Source organism: Cherax quadricarinatus, chromosome 39, assembly GCF_038502225.1.
Source record: "Cherax quadricarinatus isolate ZL_2023a chromosome 39, ASM3850222v1, whole genome shotgun sequence".
NCBI lineage: Eukaryota > Metazoa > Arthropoda > Malacostraca > Decapoda > Parastacidae > Cherax > Cherax quadricarinatus.
This window is the reverse complement of record NC_091330.1, coordinates 2,674,820-2,688,208: the sequence shown is the minus strand read 5'-3', so window position 1 is coordinate 2,688,208 and position 13,389 is coordinate 2,674,820. Positions and strand designations below refer to the sequence as shown.

Below are 13,389 nucleotides of genomic sequence, written 5' to 3'. Positions count from 1 at the left end.
ATATGTCTTCCATTCTATAAAATGAGACCAGGAAAACTAGAATACAACCATAAATACCATACAAAAATACAGTGCAAAGTTGCTGTTTTAATCCAAAAACACTAAGTTTGTTTTTTCTCATTACGCACTGTGTGCTGTAGGATTTTTTTTTATAGTGCGCACACTGACCAAATAGACCCATTCTTTCATATGTAGACCTACCAGCTTTCTCTCGCTAGATTTGAAGGTGCTAGAATTTAGGCGTAATAGTACGTCAATAACCCTGGTGCGTAAGCTGTACTAGTACGTCGAAAACCCTGAAAGGGTTAACCTAAAATAAGACATTTAACCCCTTGACTGTCGCAACCCCAAATCCTGAGGTGTCTCCTGGTGTCGAAAAATTAAAAAAAAAAAATAATTTTCCTTATGAAATGATAGAGAATTCTTTTCCCGATGGTAATGACACCAAAAGAACGAAATTTGATGGAAAACGTACGGAATTACGCTCTCGCGAAGTTAGTGACCTCAGCGATATTTACGAATCGGCGATTTCAATTGAGTACAAGAAACTGCCCATTTACTGATTTCAACTACCCAATAACATGGTCAGAAATTTGCAATTTGGCCAATTTCATGCAAATTAAAAAATATGCCAATTTCAAAATAAGGTGCGGGATTACCAAAACTGTTGTCCAGAGGGCTGAGGAAGGGTTGTTGAGGTGGATCGGACATGTAGAGAGAATGGAGCGAAACAGAATGACTTCAAGAGTGTATCAGTCTGTAGTGGAAGGAAGGCGGGGTAGGGGTCGGCCTAGGAAGGGTTGGAGGGAGGGGGTAAAGGAGGTTTTGTGTGCGAGGGGCTTGGACTTCCAGCAGGCATGCGTGAGCGTGTTTGATAGGAGTGAATGGAGACAAATGGTTTTTAATACTTGACGTGCTGTTGGAGTGTGAACAAAGTAACATTTATGAAGGGATTCAGGGAAACCGGCAGGCCGGACTTGAGTCCTGGAGATGGGAAGTACAGTGCCTGCACTCTGAAGGAGGGGTGTTAATGTTGCAGTTTAAAAACTGTAGTGTAAAGCACCCTTCTGGCAAGACAGTGATGGAGTGAATGATGGTGAAAGTTTTTCTTTTTCGGGCCACCCTGCCTTGGTGGGAATCGGCCAGTGTGATAATAATAAAAAAAATTCAAAATAATGTCCAGAATGAACAATGCAGACATTCCTGGCTCTAAAATAACATTTTCTTTGTTATCAGTCACGTCTCCAGGCCCCTCTGATATTACTCTTGCTTTCTATTTTGAATTTTTATTCAAACAAAAAATAGAAGATTTACTGTTATGCAGACTACTGCAATATTGTAATAATTGTATAAATAATGTCAACCAATTCACGACTGCATATTAGAATGGCTAGTTGGACATTTATCGGACAATGACATCATTTGTTTACTTTTGAACATCGGCAAAAATCAAACATTTCCCCTACTTTGAGCTCCATTTCAAGGTTCTTTTCATAGTAAAACCAATCAAAATTACCTCTATTTCTATAATATGTTTTCCATTCCATCAAATGAGACTGAGAAAGCGAGAATACAACCATAAATACTATACGAAAATACACCGCAAAGTTGGCATTTTAATCCAGAAACACAGTCGGAGTTTTTTTTCCCCATGATGTACTGCGTGCTGCAGCATTTTTTTATATGGTGCGCACTGACCACACAGACCCATTCTCTCACATGTGGGCCTACCAGCCTTCTCCTGCTTGATTTGAAACCGTTAGAATTTTTGAGTATACTACATACGTCAAACATGGTGGCTCGTAAGACGTATATATACGACCGAAACAGTCAAAGGGTTAATGTGCCCAAGAGTGATTATTAATACATGCAGTGGTACCCCGAGTTTCGTACAGCTCCCAACTCGAACAATTATTTAAGTGTATTATTGTAAGTGCTTTCATAAGTGTATTTTTGGGGGTCTGAAACAAACTAATCTAATATATACTATTTCTTATGGGAACAGATTCATTCAGTAATGGCACTCAGCCTTCTGGAACGAATTATGGCCAAAACTCGGGGTACTACTGTATTAGTATTATAACTATGGCGTTAAGACTAGAGGGACACTCTTAATGAATGAGTAACAAAGGCATGTTTATATGCTATGTAATGTGTTTCTTCTATAATTTTGAAGAAAATATCATAGATGGATTAATGAAAATATCTATATTAACCTAAAATAAGACATTTAATGTGCCCAAGAATGAGTCACGAACTTATGAGTGGCCTAGGTGAACGCGTCTGGTAGCAGCGATTTCCGAGCAGATGCATGAAATCTGGGGGGAAGTTTCACCGAAAAAAGTGCTTGATTTCTGAACTGGCTGATTTCCACACTGGCTGATTTCCACACTGGCTGAAAACCAGGGGTCCACTGTACGTAGATTTTGCTATTGCAAAATTTAAAAATTGAATCATTCATTATAAATAATATAAAAAGGCTGCTCATCCAGTGCTACACTTATATATTTCTTTCTACAGAGAGTGGAGGTAGTGATGTATGGGGTGCAACGGGTGGTGGTGGTGGCAGTGGAGCGGCGGCGGCGGCGGCGGCGGCAGCAGGAGCCATGGGAAGCTACCCATACCCCACACCGTCCATGATGGGCCCATCCCCCCATCTTACACAGCCACATTACATGACAACACATCTCCATGATCCAATGGTGAGTATAACTACCAGTATACAGTGGTACCTCGGGATACGAACAGCTCAAAACACGAACAATTATGTAAGCATATTTATGTGAGTGCTTTTGTAAGTATTTTTGGGGGTCTGAAACGGATTAATCTAATTTACATTATTCCTTGTGGGAACAAATTCGTTCGGTATCAGCACTCGAACAGCCTTCTGGAACAAAATAAGTTCTTATCCCGAGGTACCACTGTATTACTTTTAAATGTCAGTCAGTAAGGACTCGTACTCACCTTGTTCTTTTTACTACTGGGAACGCTTGACTTGTACTCGTTGGAACGCAGGAGGGAGAGATATATCATAATCTACACTAGGAAAATCTTGGAAGGAATGGTCCCAAATCTGCACACAGAAATCACTCCCTACGAAAGTAAAAGACTGGGCAGGCGATGCAAAATGCCCCCAATAAAAAGTAGGGGCGCCATTGGTACACTAAGGGAAAACACCATAAGTGTCCGGGGCCCAAAACTGTTCAACAGCCTCCCATCAAGCATTAGGGGAATTGCCAATAAACCCCTGGCTGCCTTCAAGAGAGAGCTGGACAGATACCTAAAGTCAGTGCCGGATCAGCCGGGCTGTGGCTCGTACGTTGGACTGCGTGCGGCCAGCAGTAACAGCCTAGTTGATCAGGCCCTGATCCATCGGGAGGCCTGGTCATGGACCGGGCCGCGGGGGCGTTGATCCCCGGAATAACCTCCAGGTAACCAGGTAAGCCCATCTCCTTTCCCCTGCCCTAACCAGCCTGACCACCCATCCCTCACGTCATCCACGATGCCGTCAGGGCTGGGCCCTAAGATCATACCCAGGCCAGACAACCTGGTTGACATCCTGGTGCTCGCTATACACAGTCCAATGTGGACTTGCTTGAACAGGAATTGTCTGAAGGAACTTGTCGAGGACAAATAAGATAAGATAAGAACCCTCCTCATGGCTTCTGTTACTGAAAGGTCTGCACTTCTGATTTCTTTACAGGTCCCAATCATACCTACTCTTGAATCTGTGTATTGTTTCTCTTTCCACCTCATCTCTTGCATTCCACTTACCACCCTGAATCTCGAAAAGTAATTTGAAATATTTTTATGGCTCAACTGAGTCTCCTGGCTCCTGCTCATATCTCAAACAGCCTGTCCCCATCAACTTATTCTAATCCTCTTAATATTTTGTGTCATGAGCAGGTCTCCTTGATATTCTCTTCTAGTGCTTTTAGTTATGTTCCCTAAGTCCCTCATCACAATTCATTCTGGTATCAATCTTTTTGTGAATCTTTAGCTCTCTGGTTTATTTATATGCTTGGTTTGGTATGAGCTTAATACAGATGCTGTATACTCCAGGTTGAGCCAAATCTAAATTTAATGCAGTTCTGTAAATGAATAGTCACTAATATTTCAGAAAACTGTTCTTAGATTAGCTAGTTTTGCCCATGATGCTACTAAAGTTATATGGTTAATATGTGCTTCTGGTGATATACTTGGAGTAATGTTTTTGCACAGATCTTTCTCCTTGTACATTGACCTCAGCATCACACCTCTAGGGTTGTATTCTGTTTGGCCTCACTCCCTCTCTTGTATTCATTAGTGTCTTATATGTTGCTATTTCTACTGCAAGAAAGATAGGAAGCTGGATAACTAGAACTTTCAAGACAAGAGATGCTGAGCCAATGATAATACTCTACAAGTCACTTGTTCTCTCAAGGCTGGAATACTGCTGTATACTAACTGCCCCCTTTCTTGAGGCAGGTGAGATTGCTAAGCTGGAAAATTTAAAAAGAATTTTCACTTCTTATATACACTCAAGCATCTGAACTATTGGAATGCTTGAAGTTCCTTCAGCTGTATTCCTTGGAATGTAGGCGAGAAAGGTACATTATAATGTACACTTGGAAAATCCTAGAGGGGCTGGTCCCAAACCTGCACACCAGAATCACTCCATATGACAATAAAAGGCCTGGTAGACAGTGCAGAATACCTCTACTAAAAAGAAAAAAGTCTGCAGTTAAGAAAGAACTCAGTGAGTGTCAGAGGTCTTCAACTCTTCAAGGCCCTCCATCCATGCGAGGAATTACCAACAAACCTTTGGTGTTCTTTAAAGGGAACTGGACAAGCTCCTCATATCAGTGCCTGGCCAGCCTGGCTGAGGTTCATACATTGGACTGTGTGCATCCAGCAGTAACAGCTTTGTTGATCAGACCTGATCCTCCAGGCCTAGTCAGGGACTGAGCTGCAGGGGCATCGACCCCTGGAAACATCCTTTAGGTAGTATACAGAGATTTTGCAAAACCTTTTGACAGGTATGATCATGGTGTAATAGCAGGTGGATGGGTCTATTAAAGATAACAAATATGATCATGGTTTAGTAGCACATAAAATACATTCAGAAGGAATAATTGGAAAAATGAGCAAATGGATTCTTAATTAGGTGACCTAACACCTTCAACTGACCTCTTGTGAGTTTCATTCTCTACTAGATGTATTGTGCTTTCTCATTCTCTTGTATCATTTGATCGAAGGACCAAAACATCCAATAGAGATATCCTAAGTGTATACATATGTTCTTTCATCCATTTTGTTGGTGAACTATCGAATTGACTAGGGAAGAAAAGTGGATGGTGCATTGAGGCATCTGAAGGCAAAGAACTTTATTTGTGGAGGGAAAAAGGAGAATGTGCCGGAATCTTATCATAATAATTTTAATCTTATCATAATATTCTGTAAAATAAAGGTAACTAATATAATATTATGCATTACTAAAATGTTTAAAACAGTAACAAATGATTACTCACCTCCAGGGTTATGATAACATGGCATCAGGTTTGCCACCCATGTCATCATTCCGAGGACCTGGTGCGAGTAGTACCACTGGTGGGGGATCAGTGGCTACCTCCTCACCCCTTTACACACATTCTCCTGTGCCTAATCACACCCAGGCCACAGCCACAGGCAATACGGGCGACACACTCGGCAAGGCGTTATCTTCTGTGAGTACTCAGGTGTGCCCTTATTTTTGTGTTTTTTGTTGCTGCACCATTTTTGTTACTGGATTCATGCACACTGGCATTGAAACACAGTTGCAAGTAAAACTTGTTGGTTTTACATCATCTATAAACTACATTGACATGGAGGTATGGTATATGAATGAATTAACAATTCTATTTTACACGTGTGAAACTACTGTTCTTTCCAACCCAATCTGTGGCTGATAAGCTGATTAAAATTCTTATAGTTTAATGCAGTAGGTAGTAGGTTGGTAGACAGCAACCACCCAGGGAAGTACTACCGTCCTGCCAGATGACTGTGAAACAAAAACCTGTAACTGTTTTGCATGATGGTAGGATTGCTGGTTTCTTTTTCTGTCTCATAAACACGCTAAGATAACAGGGATATCTTGCTACTCCTACTTACACTTTGGTCACACTTCACAGACACGCACATGCATATATATATATACATACATCTAGGTTTTTCTCCTTTTTCTAAATAGCTCTTGTTCTTTTTTATTTCTTCTATTGTCCATGGGGAAGTGGAAAAGAATCTTTCCTCCGTAAGCCATGCGTGTCGTATGAGGCGACTAAAATGCCGGGAGCAATGGGCTAGTAACCCCTTCTCCTGTATACAATTACTAAAAAAGAGAAGAAGAAAAACTTTATAAAACTGGGTTGCTTAAATGTGCGTGGATGTAGTGCGGATGACAAGAAACAGATGATTGCTGATGTTATGAATGAAAAGAAGTTGGATGTCCTGGCCCTAAGCGAAACAAAGCTGAAGGGGGTAGGAGAGTTTCAGTGGGGGGAAATAAATGGGATTAAATCTGGAGTATCTGAGAGAGTTAGAGCAAAGGAAGGGGTAGCAGTAATGTTAAATGATCAGTTATGGAAGGAGAAAAGAGAATATGAATGTGTAAATTCAAGAATTATGTGGATTAAAGTAAAGGTTGGATGCGAGAAGTGGGTCATAATAAGCGTGTATGCACCTGGAGAAGAGAGGAATGCAGAGGAGAGAGAGAGATTTTGGGAGATGTTAAGTGAATGTATAGGAGCCTTTGAACCAAGTGAGAGAGTAATTGTGGTAGGGGACTTGAATGCTAAAGTAGGAGAAACTTTTAGAGAGGGTGTGGTAGGTAAGTTTGGGGTGCCAGGTGTAAATGATAATGGGAGCCCTTTGATTGAACTTTGTATAGAAAGGGGTTTAGTTATAGGTAATACATATTTTAAGAAAAAGAGGATAAATAAGTATACACGATATGATGTAGGGCGAAATGACAGTAGTTTGTTGGATTATGTATTGGTAGATAAAAGACTGTTGAGTAGACTTCAGGATGTACATGTTTATAGAGGGGCCACAGATATATCAGATCACTTTCTAGTTGTAGCTACACTGAGAGTAAAAGGTAGATGGGATACAAGGAGAATAGAAGCATCAGGGAAGAGAGAGGTGAAGGTTTATAAACTAAAAGAGGAGGCAGTTAGGGTAAGATATAAACAGCTATTGGAGGATAGATGGGCTAATGAGAGCATAGGCAATGGGGTCGAAGAGGTATGGGGTAGGTTTAAAAATGTAGTGTTAGAGTGTTCAGCAGAAGTTTGTGGTTACAGGAAAGTGGGTGCAGGAGGGAAGAGGAGCGATTGGTGGAATGATGATGTAAAGAGAGTAGTAAGGGAGAAAAAGTTAGCATATGAGAAGTTTTTACAAAGTAGAAGTGATGCAAGGAGGGAAGAGTATATGGAGAAAAAGAGAGAAGTTAAGAGAGTGGGAAGCAATGTAAAAAGAGAGCAAATGAGAGAGTGGGTGAGATGTTATCAACAAATTTTGTTGAAAATAAGAAAAAGTTTTGGAGTGAGATTAACAAGTTAAGAAAGCCTAGAGAACAAATGGATTTGTCAGTTAAAAATAGGAGAGGAGAGTTATTAAATGGAGAGGTAGAGGTATTGGGAAGATGGAAGGAATATTTTGAGGAATTGTTAAATGTTGATGAAGATAGGGAAGCTGTGATTTCGTGTATAGGGCAAGGAGGAATAACATCTTGTAGGAGTGAGGAAGAGCCAGTTGTGAGTGTGGGGGAAGTTCGTGAGGCAGTAGGTAAAATGAAAGGGGGTAAGGCAGCCGGGATTGATGGGATAAAGATAGAAATGTTAAAAGCAGGTGGGGATATAGTTTTGGAGTGGTTGGTGCAATTATTTAATAAATGTATGGAAGAGGGTAAGGTACCTAGGGATTGGCAGAGAGCATGCATAGTTCCTTTGTATAAAGGCAAAGGGGATAAAAGAGAGTGCAAAAATTATAGGGGGATAAGTCTGTTGAGTGTACCTGGTAAAGTGTATGGTAGAGTTATAATTGAAAGAATTAAGAGTAAGACGGAGAATAGGATAGCAGATGAACAAGGAGGCTTTAGGAAAGGTAGGGGGTGTGTGGACCAGGTGTTTACAGTGAAACATATAAGTGAACAGTATTTAGATAAGGCTAAAGAGGTCTTTGTGGCATTTATGGATTTGGAAAAGGCGTATGACAGGGTGGATAGGGGGGCAATGTGGCAGATGTTGCAAGTGTATGGTGTAGGAGGTAGGTTACTGAAAGCAGTGAAGAGTTTTTACGAGGATAGTGAGGCTCAAGTTAGAGTATGTAGGAAAGAGGGAAATTTTTTCCCAGTAAAAGTAGGCCTTAGACAAGGATGTGTGATGTCACCGTGGTTGTTTAATATATTTATAGATGGGGTTGTAAGAGAAGTAAATGCGAGGGTCTTGGCAAGAGGCGTGGAGTTAAAAGATAAAGAATCACACACAAAGTGGGAGTTGTCACAGCTGCTCTTTGCCGATGACACTGTGCTCTTGGGAGATTCTGAAGAGAAGTTGCAGAGATTGGTGGATGAATTTGGTAGGGTGTGCAAAAGAAGAAAATTAAAGGTGAATACAGGAAAGAGTAAGGTTATGAGGATAACAAAAAGATTAGGTGATGAAAGATTGAATATCAGATTGGAGGGAGAGAGTATGGAGGAGGTGAACGTATTCAGATATTTGGGAGTGGACGTGTCAGCGGATGGGTCTATGAAAGATGAGGTGAATCATAGAATTGATGAGGGAAAAAGAGTGAGTGGTGCACTTAGGAGTCTGTGGAGACAAAGAACTTTGTCCTTGGAGGCAAAGAGGGGAATGTATGAGAGTATAGTTTTACCAACGCTCTTATATGGGTGTGAAGCGTGGGTGATGAATGTTGCAGCGAGGAGAAGGCTGGAGGCAGTGGAGATGTCATGTCTGAGGGCAATGTGTGGTGTGAATATAATGCAGAGAATTCGTAGTTTGGAAGTTAGGAGGAGGTGCGGGATTACCAAAACTGTTGTCCAGAGGGCTGAGGAAGGGTTGTTGAGGTGGTTCGGACATGTAGAGAGAATGGAGCGAAACAGAATGACTTCAAGAGTGTATCAGTCTGTAGTGGAAGGAAGGCGGGGTAGGGGTCGGCCTAGGAAGGGTTGGAGGGAGGGGGTAAAGGAGGTTTTGTGTGCGAGGGGCTTGGACTTCCAGCAGGCATGCGTGAGCGTGTTTGATAGGAGTGAATGGAGACAAATGGTTTTTAATACTTGACGTGCTGTTGGAGTGTGAGCAAAGTAACATTTATGAAGGGATTCAGGGAAACCGGCAGGCCGGACTTGAGTCCTGGAGATGGGAAGTACAGTGCCTGCACTCTGAAGGAGGGGTGTTAATGTTGCAGTTTAAAAACTGTAGTGTAAAGCACCCTTCTGGCAAGACAGTGATGGAGTGAATGATGGTGAAAGTTTTTCTTTTTCGGGCCACCCTGCCTTGGTGGGAATCGGCCGGTGTGATAATAAAATAAAAAAATAATAGTTTAATGCAGTGAATTGCTGCAACTTATAATTCGGTATAAGCTATCCTGTACAGATCGTTTTTTTTTTTATTTGATATACAAGTTGCACATCCTAATTTGTGATTCGGACTTATTTATTTTATGAATTAAGAGTGCCTACTCACTATTACAACAGTGCAGTGTAGAATATATAGAGGTAATAGTGTAGAGTATTTTGCAGTATAATTTATCTTTAATACAGTTTATCAGCTTGTGTTGTTGATACTTGACATCTTCAAAGATAACAATAAATGATGCAAGGTGTGATCAAAACATTAAGAGTATAAATATACAGTATTCATATTGTATAAACAAAACATGTGAGGCATCATGTGAATTCAAGTCTGGTGTCTCATGACATTTTATATAAGTTTCTTTTAACACGTCGGCCATCTCCCACCAAGGTAGGGTAACCCAACAAAGAAGCAGCAGTTTCTCCATCACTCACTCTGTTGCTGTCTTGCCAGAGGCATTCCAACATTACAGCTCAAATGCCCATCCAGACTGCAATATCCCTACTCCTCCTCTAGAGTGAGTGCAGGCACTGTATTTCCCATCTCCAAGACTCAAGTCCAGTTAACCTGTTTCTTCTGAATCCCTTCATAAATGTTATCTAACTCACACTCAAACAGCAGATCAAGTTATAAAAACCACTTGCTTCCACTCTATCTAACATGTATGCCTTGCATACAAAACTTCCTTTACCCCCACCCTCCAACCTTTCCTAGGATAACACCCTAGCCATCATTCCTTCCACTGCAGATTTATACACCCTCCAAGTCATCCTGTTTTGCTCCTTCCTCTCTGAATGTCCAGACCACCTCAGTAACCCTTCCACGGCCCTCTGGACAATACTTTTAGTAACTCCACACCTTCTACTCTCCCAACTATGAATTCTCTGTATAATATTCACACCACACATTGCTCTCAAACTCACTGCTAACATTTAAAATCCCTGCTTCACACCTATAGAAGACTTCTGCTGCCACTGTTCTGTGGTACATTCCCTCTTTTGACTCCATGGATGCTGTAGTGCATCACCCACTTTTTCTTACCTGCTTCATTTCCATGACTCGCCTCATCTTTCATAGACCCTTCTGCTGACAATTCACTCTCAAATATCTGAACACATTCACTTCCTCCATACTCCCTCCTGTCATTTTGATATCCAATCATTTATTACCTAATTTTTTTTGTTACTCATTACCTTGCTCTTTCTTATGTTCCCTTTTAATTTCCTTCTTTTACACACCCTCCAAAATTCATCCACAATTCAACCAGTCATGACAGCCAGGAGGATGATGGAGTGGATAATGAAAACTTTCAAAATGGTGATACTTTTCAAATTGCTTGTGTTCTTTCACTTGGAATATGGCTCAGTGTTGATGGCCCCATTCAAGGCAGCAGAAATATCAGACCTGGAACAGATGTAGAGATCGTTTACAGCCCACATAGAGCCGATAACGCCTTAAAGTCTTAAATATGTACTCACTGAGTGGAGGAGAGAGATATACATGATGATATATAATACTTAATAAGTACTTGAAGGCCTTGTTCCAAGTCTGCACACTACCATAGCAACATACTGGAGTGAGAAATATGGGAGCAGGTGCAAAATAAACCCAGTGAGAAGCAGGGATGCAGTGGGCACAATAAGGGGACGCTGTATCAGCGTCCGTGGCCCCAGACTATATATCATCTTACCAGAAGATATCGGAAACACTGCTGGGACAAGTGTGGAAATCTTCAGGAGGAAAATGGACAAGTATCTTCACCAGGTGCCAGATCAGCTAGGCTGTGATGGATATGTAGGTCATTGGGCCACCAGCAACAACAACCTGGTTGACCAGACTCTCAGTACTCTTGAAAGGTATATCGAAGGCATCTAAGGTTCTTTCTCACTTGGTTCAAAAAAAAACCCAAACACTTGCTTAACATCTGCCAAAATCAATCTATCTATCTATCTATCTATCTATCTATCTCTATCTCTATCTCTATCTCTATCTCTCTCTCTCTCTCTCTCTCTCTCTCTCTCTCTCTCTCTCTCTTTTTCTTTTTTTCCTCTCTATTTTTCTCTTTTGCTGTCTTTTTCAGCCTTCTGTGTCTGTCTCTCTATCTTTCTGTCTCTCTGTCTCTCTCTCTCTCTCTCTCTCTCTCTCTCTCTGTCTCTCTCTCTCTCTCTCTCTCTCTCTCTCTCTCTCTCTCTCTCTCTCTCTCTCTCTCTCTCTCTCTCTCTCTCTCTCTCTCTCTCTCTCTCTCTCTTTTTTTTCTTTTTTTCCTCTCTATTTTTCTCTTTTCCTGTCTTTTTCAGCCTTCTGTCTCTGTCTCTCTCTGTCTCTGTCTCTCTCTGTCTCTGTCTCTCTCTGTCTCTGTCTCTCTCTGTCTCTGTCTCTCTCTCTGTCTCTCTCTCTCTCTCTGTCTCTCTCTCTCTCTGTCTCTCTCTCTCTCTGTCTCTCTCTCTCTCTGTCTCTCTCTCTCTCTCTCTCTCTCTCTCTGTCTCTCTCTCTCTCTCTCTCTCTCTCTCTCTCTCTCTCTCTCTCTCTCTCTCTCTCTCTCTCTCTCTCTCTCTCTCTCTCTCTCTCTCTCTCTTTCTATCTCTTTCTTTCTATCTCTGTCTCTCTATCTATCTCTATCTCTCTTTTTTTTTTTACACAGGGTTTGACAAGGTTAAGGATCCCTAGCTTTATTGACAAGCTGTTTACAGGTTAAGGATTCCTAACTTTATTGGCAAGCTAAGAGCTGTTACCTACATCAGCTCATTTGAAAGCATTTTCATTGTTATGAGACATACAAGTAGGGAACAGGATGAAGTTGGAGCCATCTGTGGGCCGGCATTTTCATGTGATCAACTGACTTTATCTCGTTGACATCATTATGCTGTACGAATGTGTTCCATACTCAAGTCATCCTGGGTATGTATGATCTCAGATGGAGTGATGTTCTGGAGAAGGGTACAGCCAGAGTGAAGTTGCTGCTTTCTGCCCGTCTTGTGGCATAAAAGCTTGTTTCACACTGTCCTCGAAGTGGATCCAAGTGTGGTACTTAGACAATATTGGCCTTGTACATAACAGTAAGGCCACCCACATCCCTCCTGTGTTGAAGGCTCTGCTGAAATGACAGATCTATCCAGGATGGGTCCAGGTGAGAGATGAGACGTCTTGCTCTGTTCTCTACTCTGTCAAGTAGTTGCAGATGAGAGGGGGGGGCAGGCAAACCAAGAAAGTGGAGCATACTCAAGGTGTGAGCATACTTGTGCCTCATACAGAATCTTGCAACCCCTACTGTCAAGCAGATGCGAGATACGGCGAAGTGCTGTAAGCTTCCTGGTTGCCTTGTTTGCAAGATTTACAACATGGTTCTTCATGGTTAGTTTGGAGTCAAATTTCACCCCAAGGATATCAACTTCTCCAGGTGCCAACACCCTCCCATTCATCCTTACTACTGCACCAGCATTACCATCATGGTGCCTAGAGACGATCATCATTTGCGTTTTCTCAGGTGCAAATGTTACTTGCCATCTATTTCCCCAAGCTGATATAGCTCTCAGCTGGTGATTGATGTAGCTTAGAGCAGCTGGCATTTCTTCTCTTGGATAAGTGAATGTCAGTGTACAGTCATCTGCATATGCATGTGATTCTGGGATGAGATGAAGAAGGTTGTTGAAGTAGACATTCCATAACAATGGTCCCAGTACGCTTCCTTGTGGAACACTTGCCCCAATAGGATGTCTTGCTGATTCCGTTCCATTGAGAACTACACTTAGAGATCTACCATGAAGGTAATCACTGAGGAGACATAACGTAGAGCCTT

The 13,389-nt window shown here is 41.6% G+C and overlaps 1 protein-coding gene across 16 annotated transcripts in view; it reads left to right on the top strand.

Moving 5' to 3' along the window:
- Positions 1–13,389, top strand: part of LOC128696411 (transcription factor daughterless) — a 717,926-nt gene that overhangs the window by 601,381 nt on the left and 103,156 nt on the right. For 11 of the 16 annotated variants that reach the window (XM_070092285.1, XM_070092276.1, XM_070092273.1 and 8 more), the window contains exons 3-4: positions 2,521–2,702; positions 5,517–5,717. In XM_070092285.1, coding sequence (XP_069948386.1) covers positions 2,521–2,702; positions 5,517–5,717 — 383 coding nt within the window. The remainder of the gene's footprint in view (positions 1–2,520; positions 2,703–5,516; positions 5,718–13,389) is intronic. The other 5 variants (XM_070092284.1, XM_070092283.1, XM_070092274.1 and 2 more) reach the window with 1 other exon arrangement.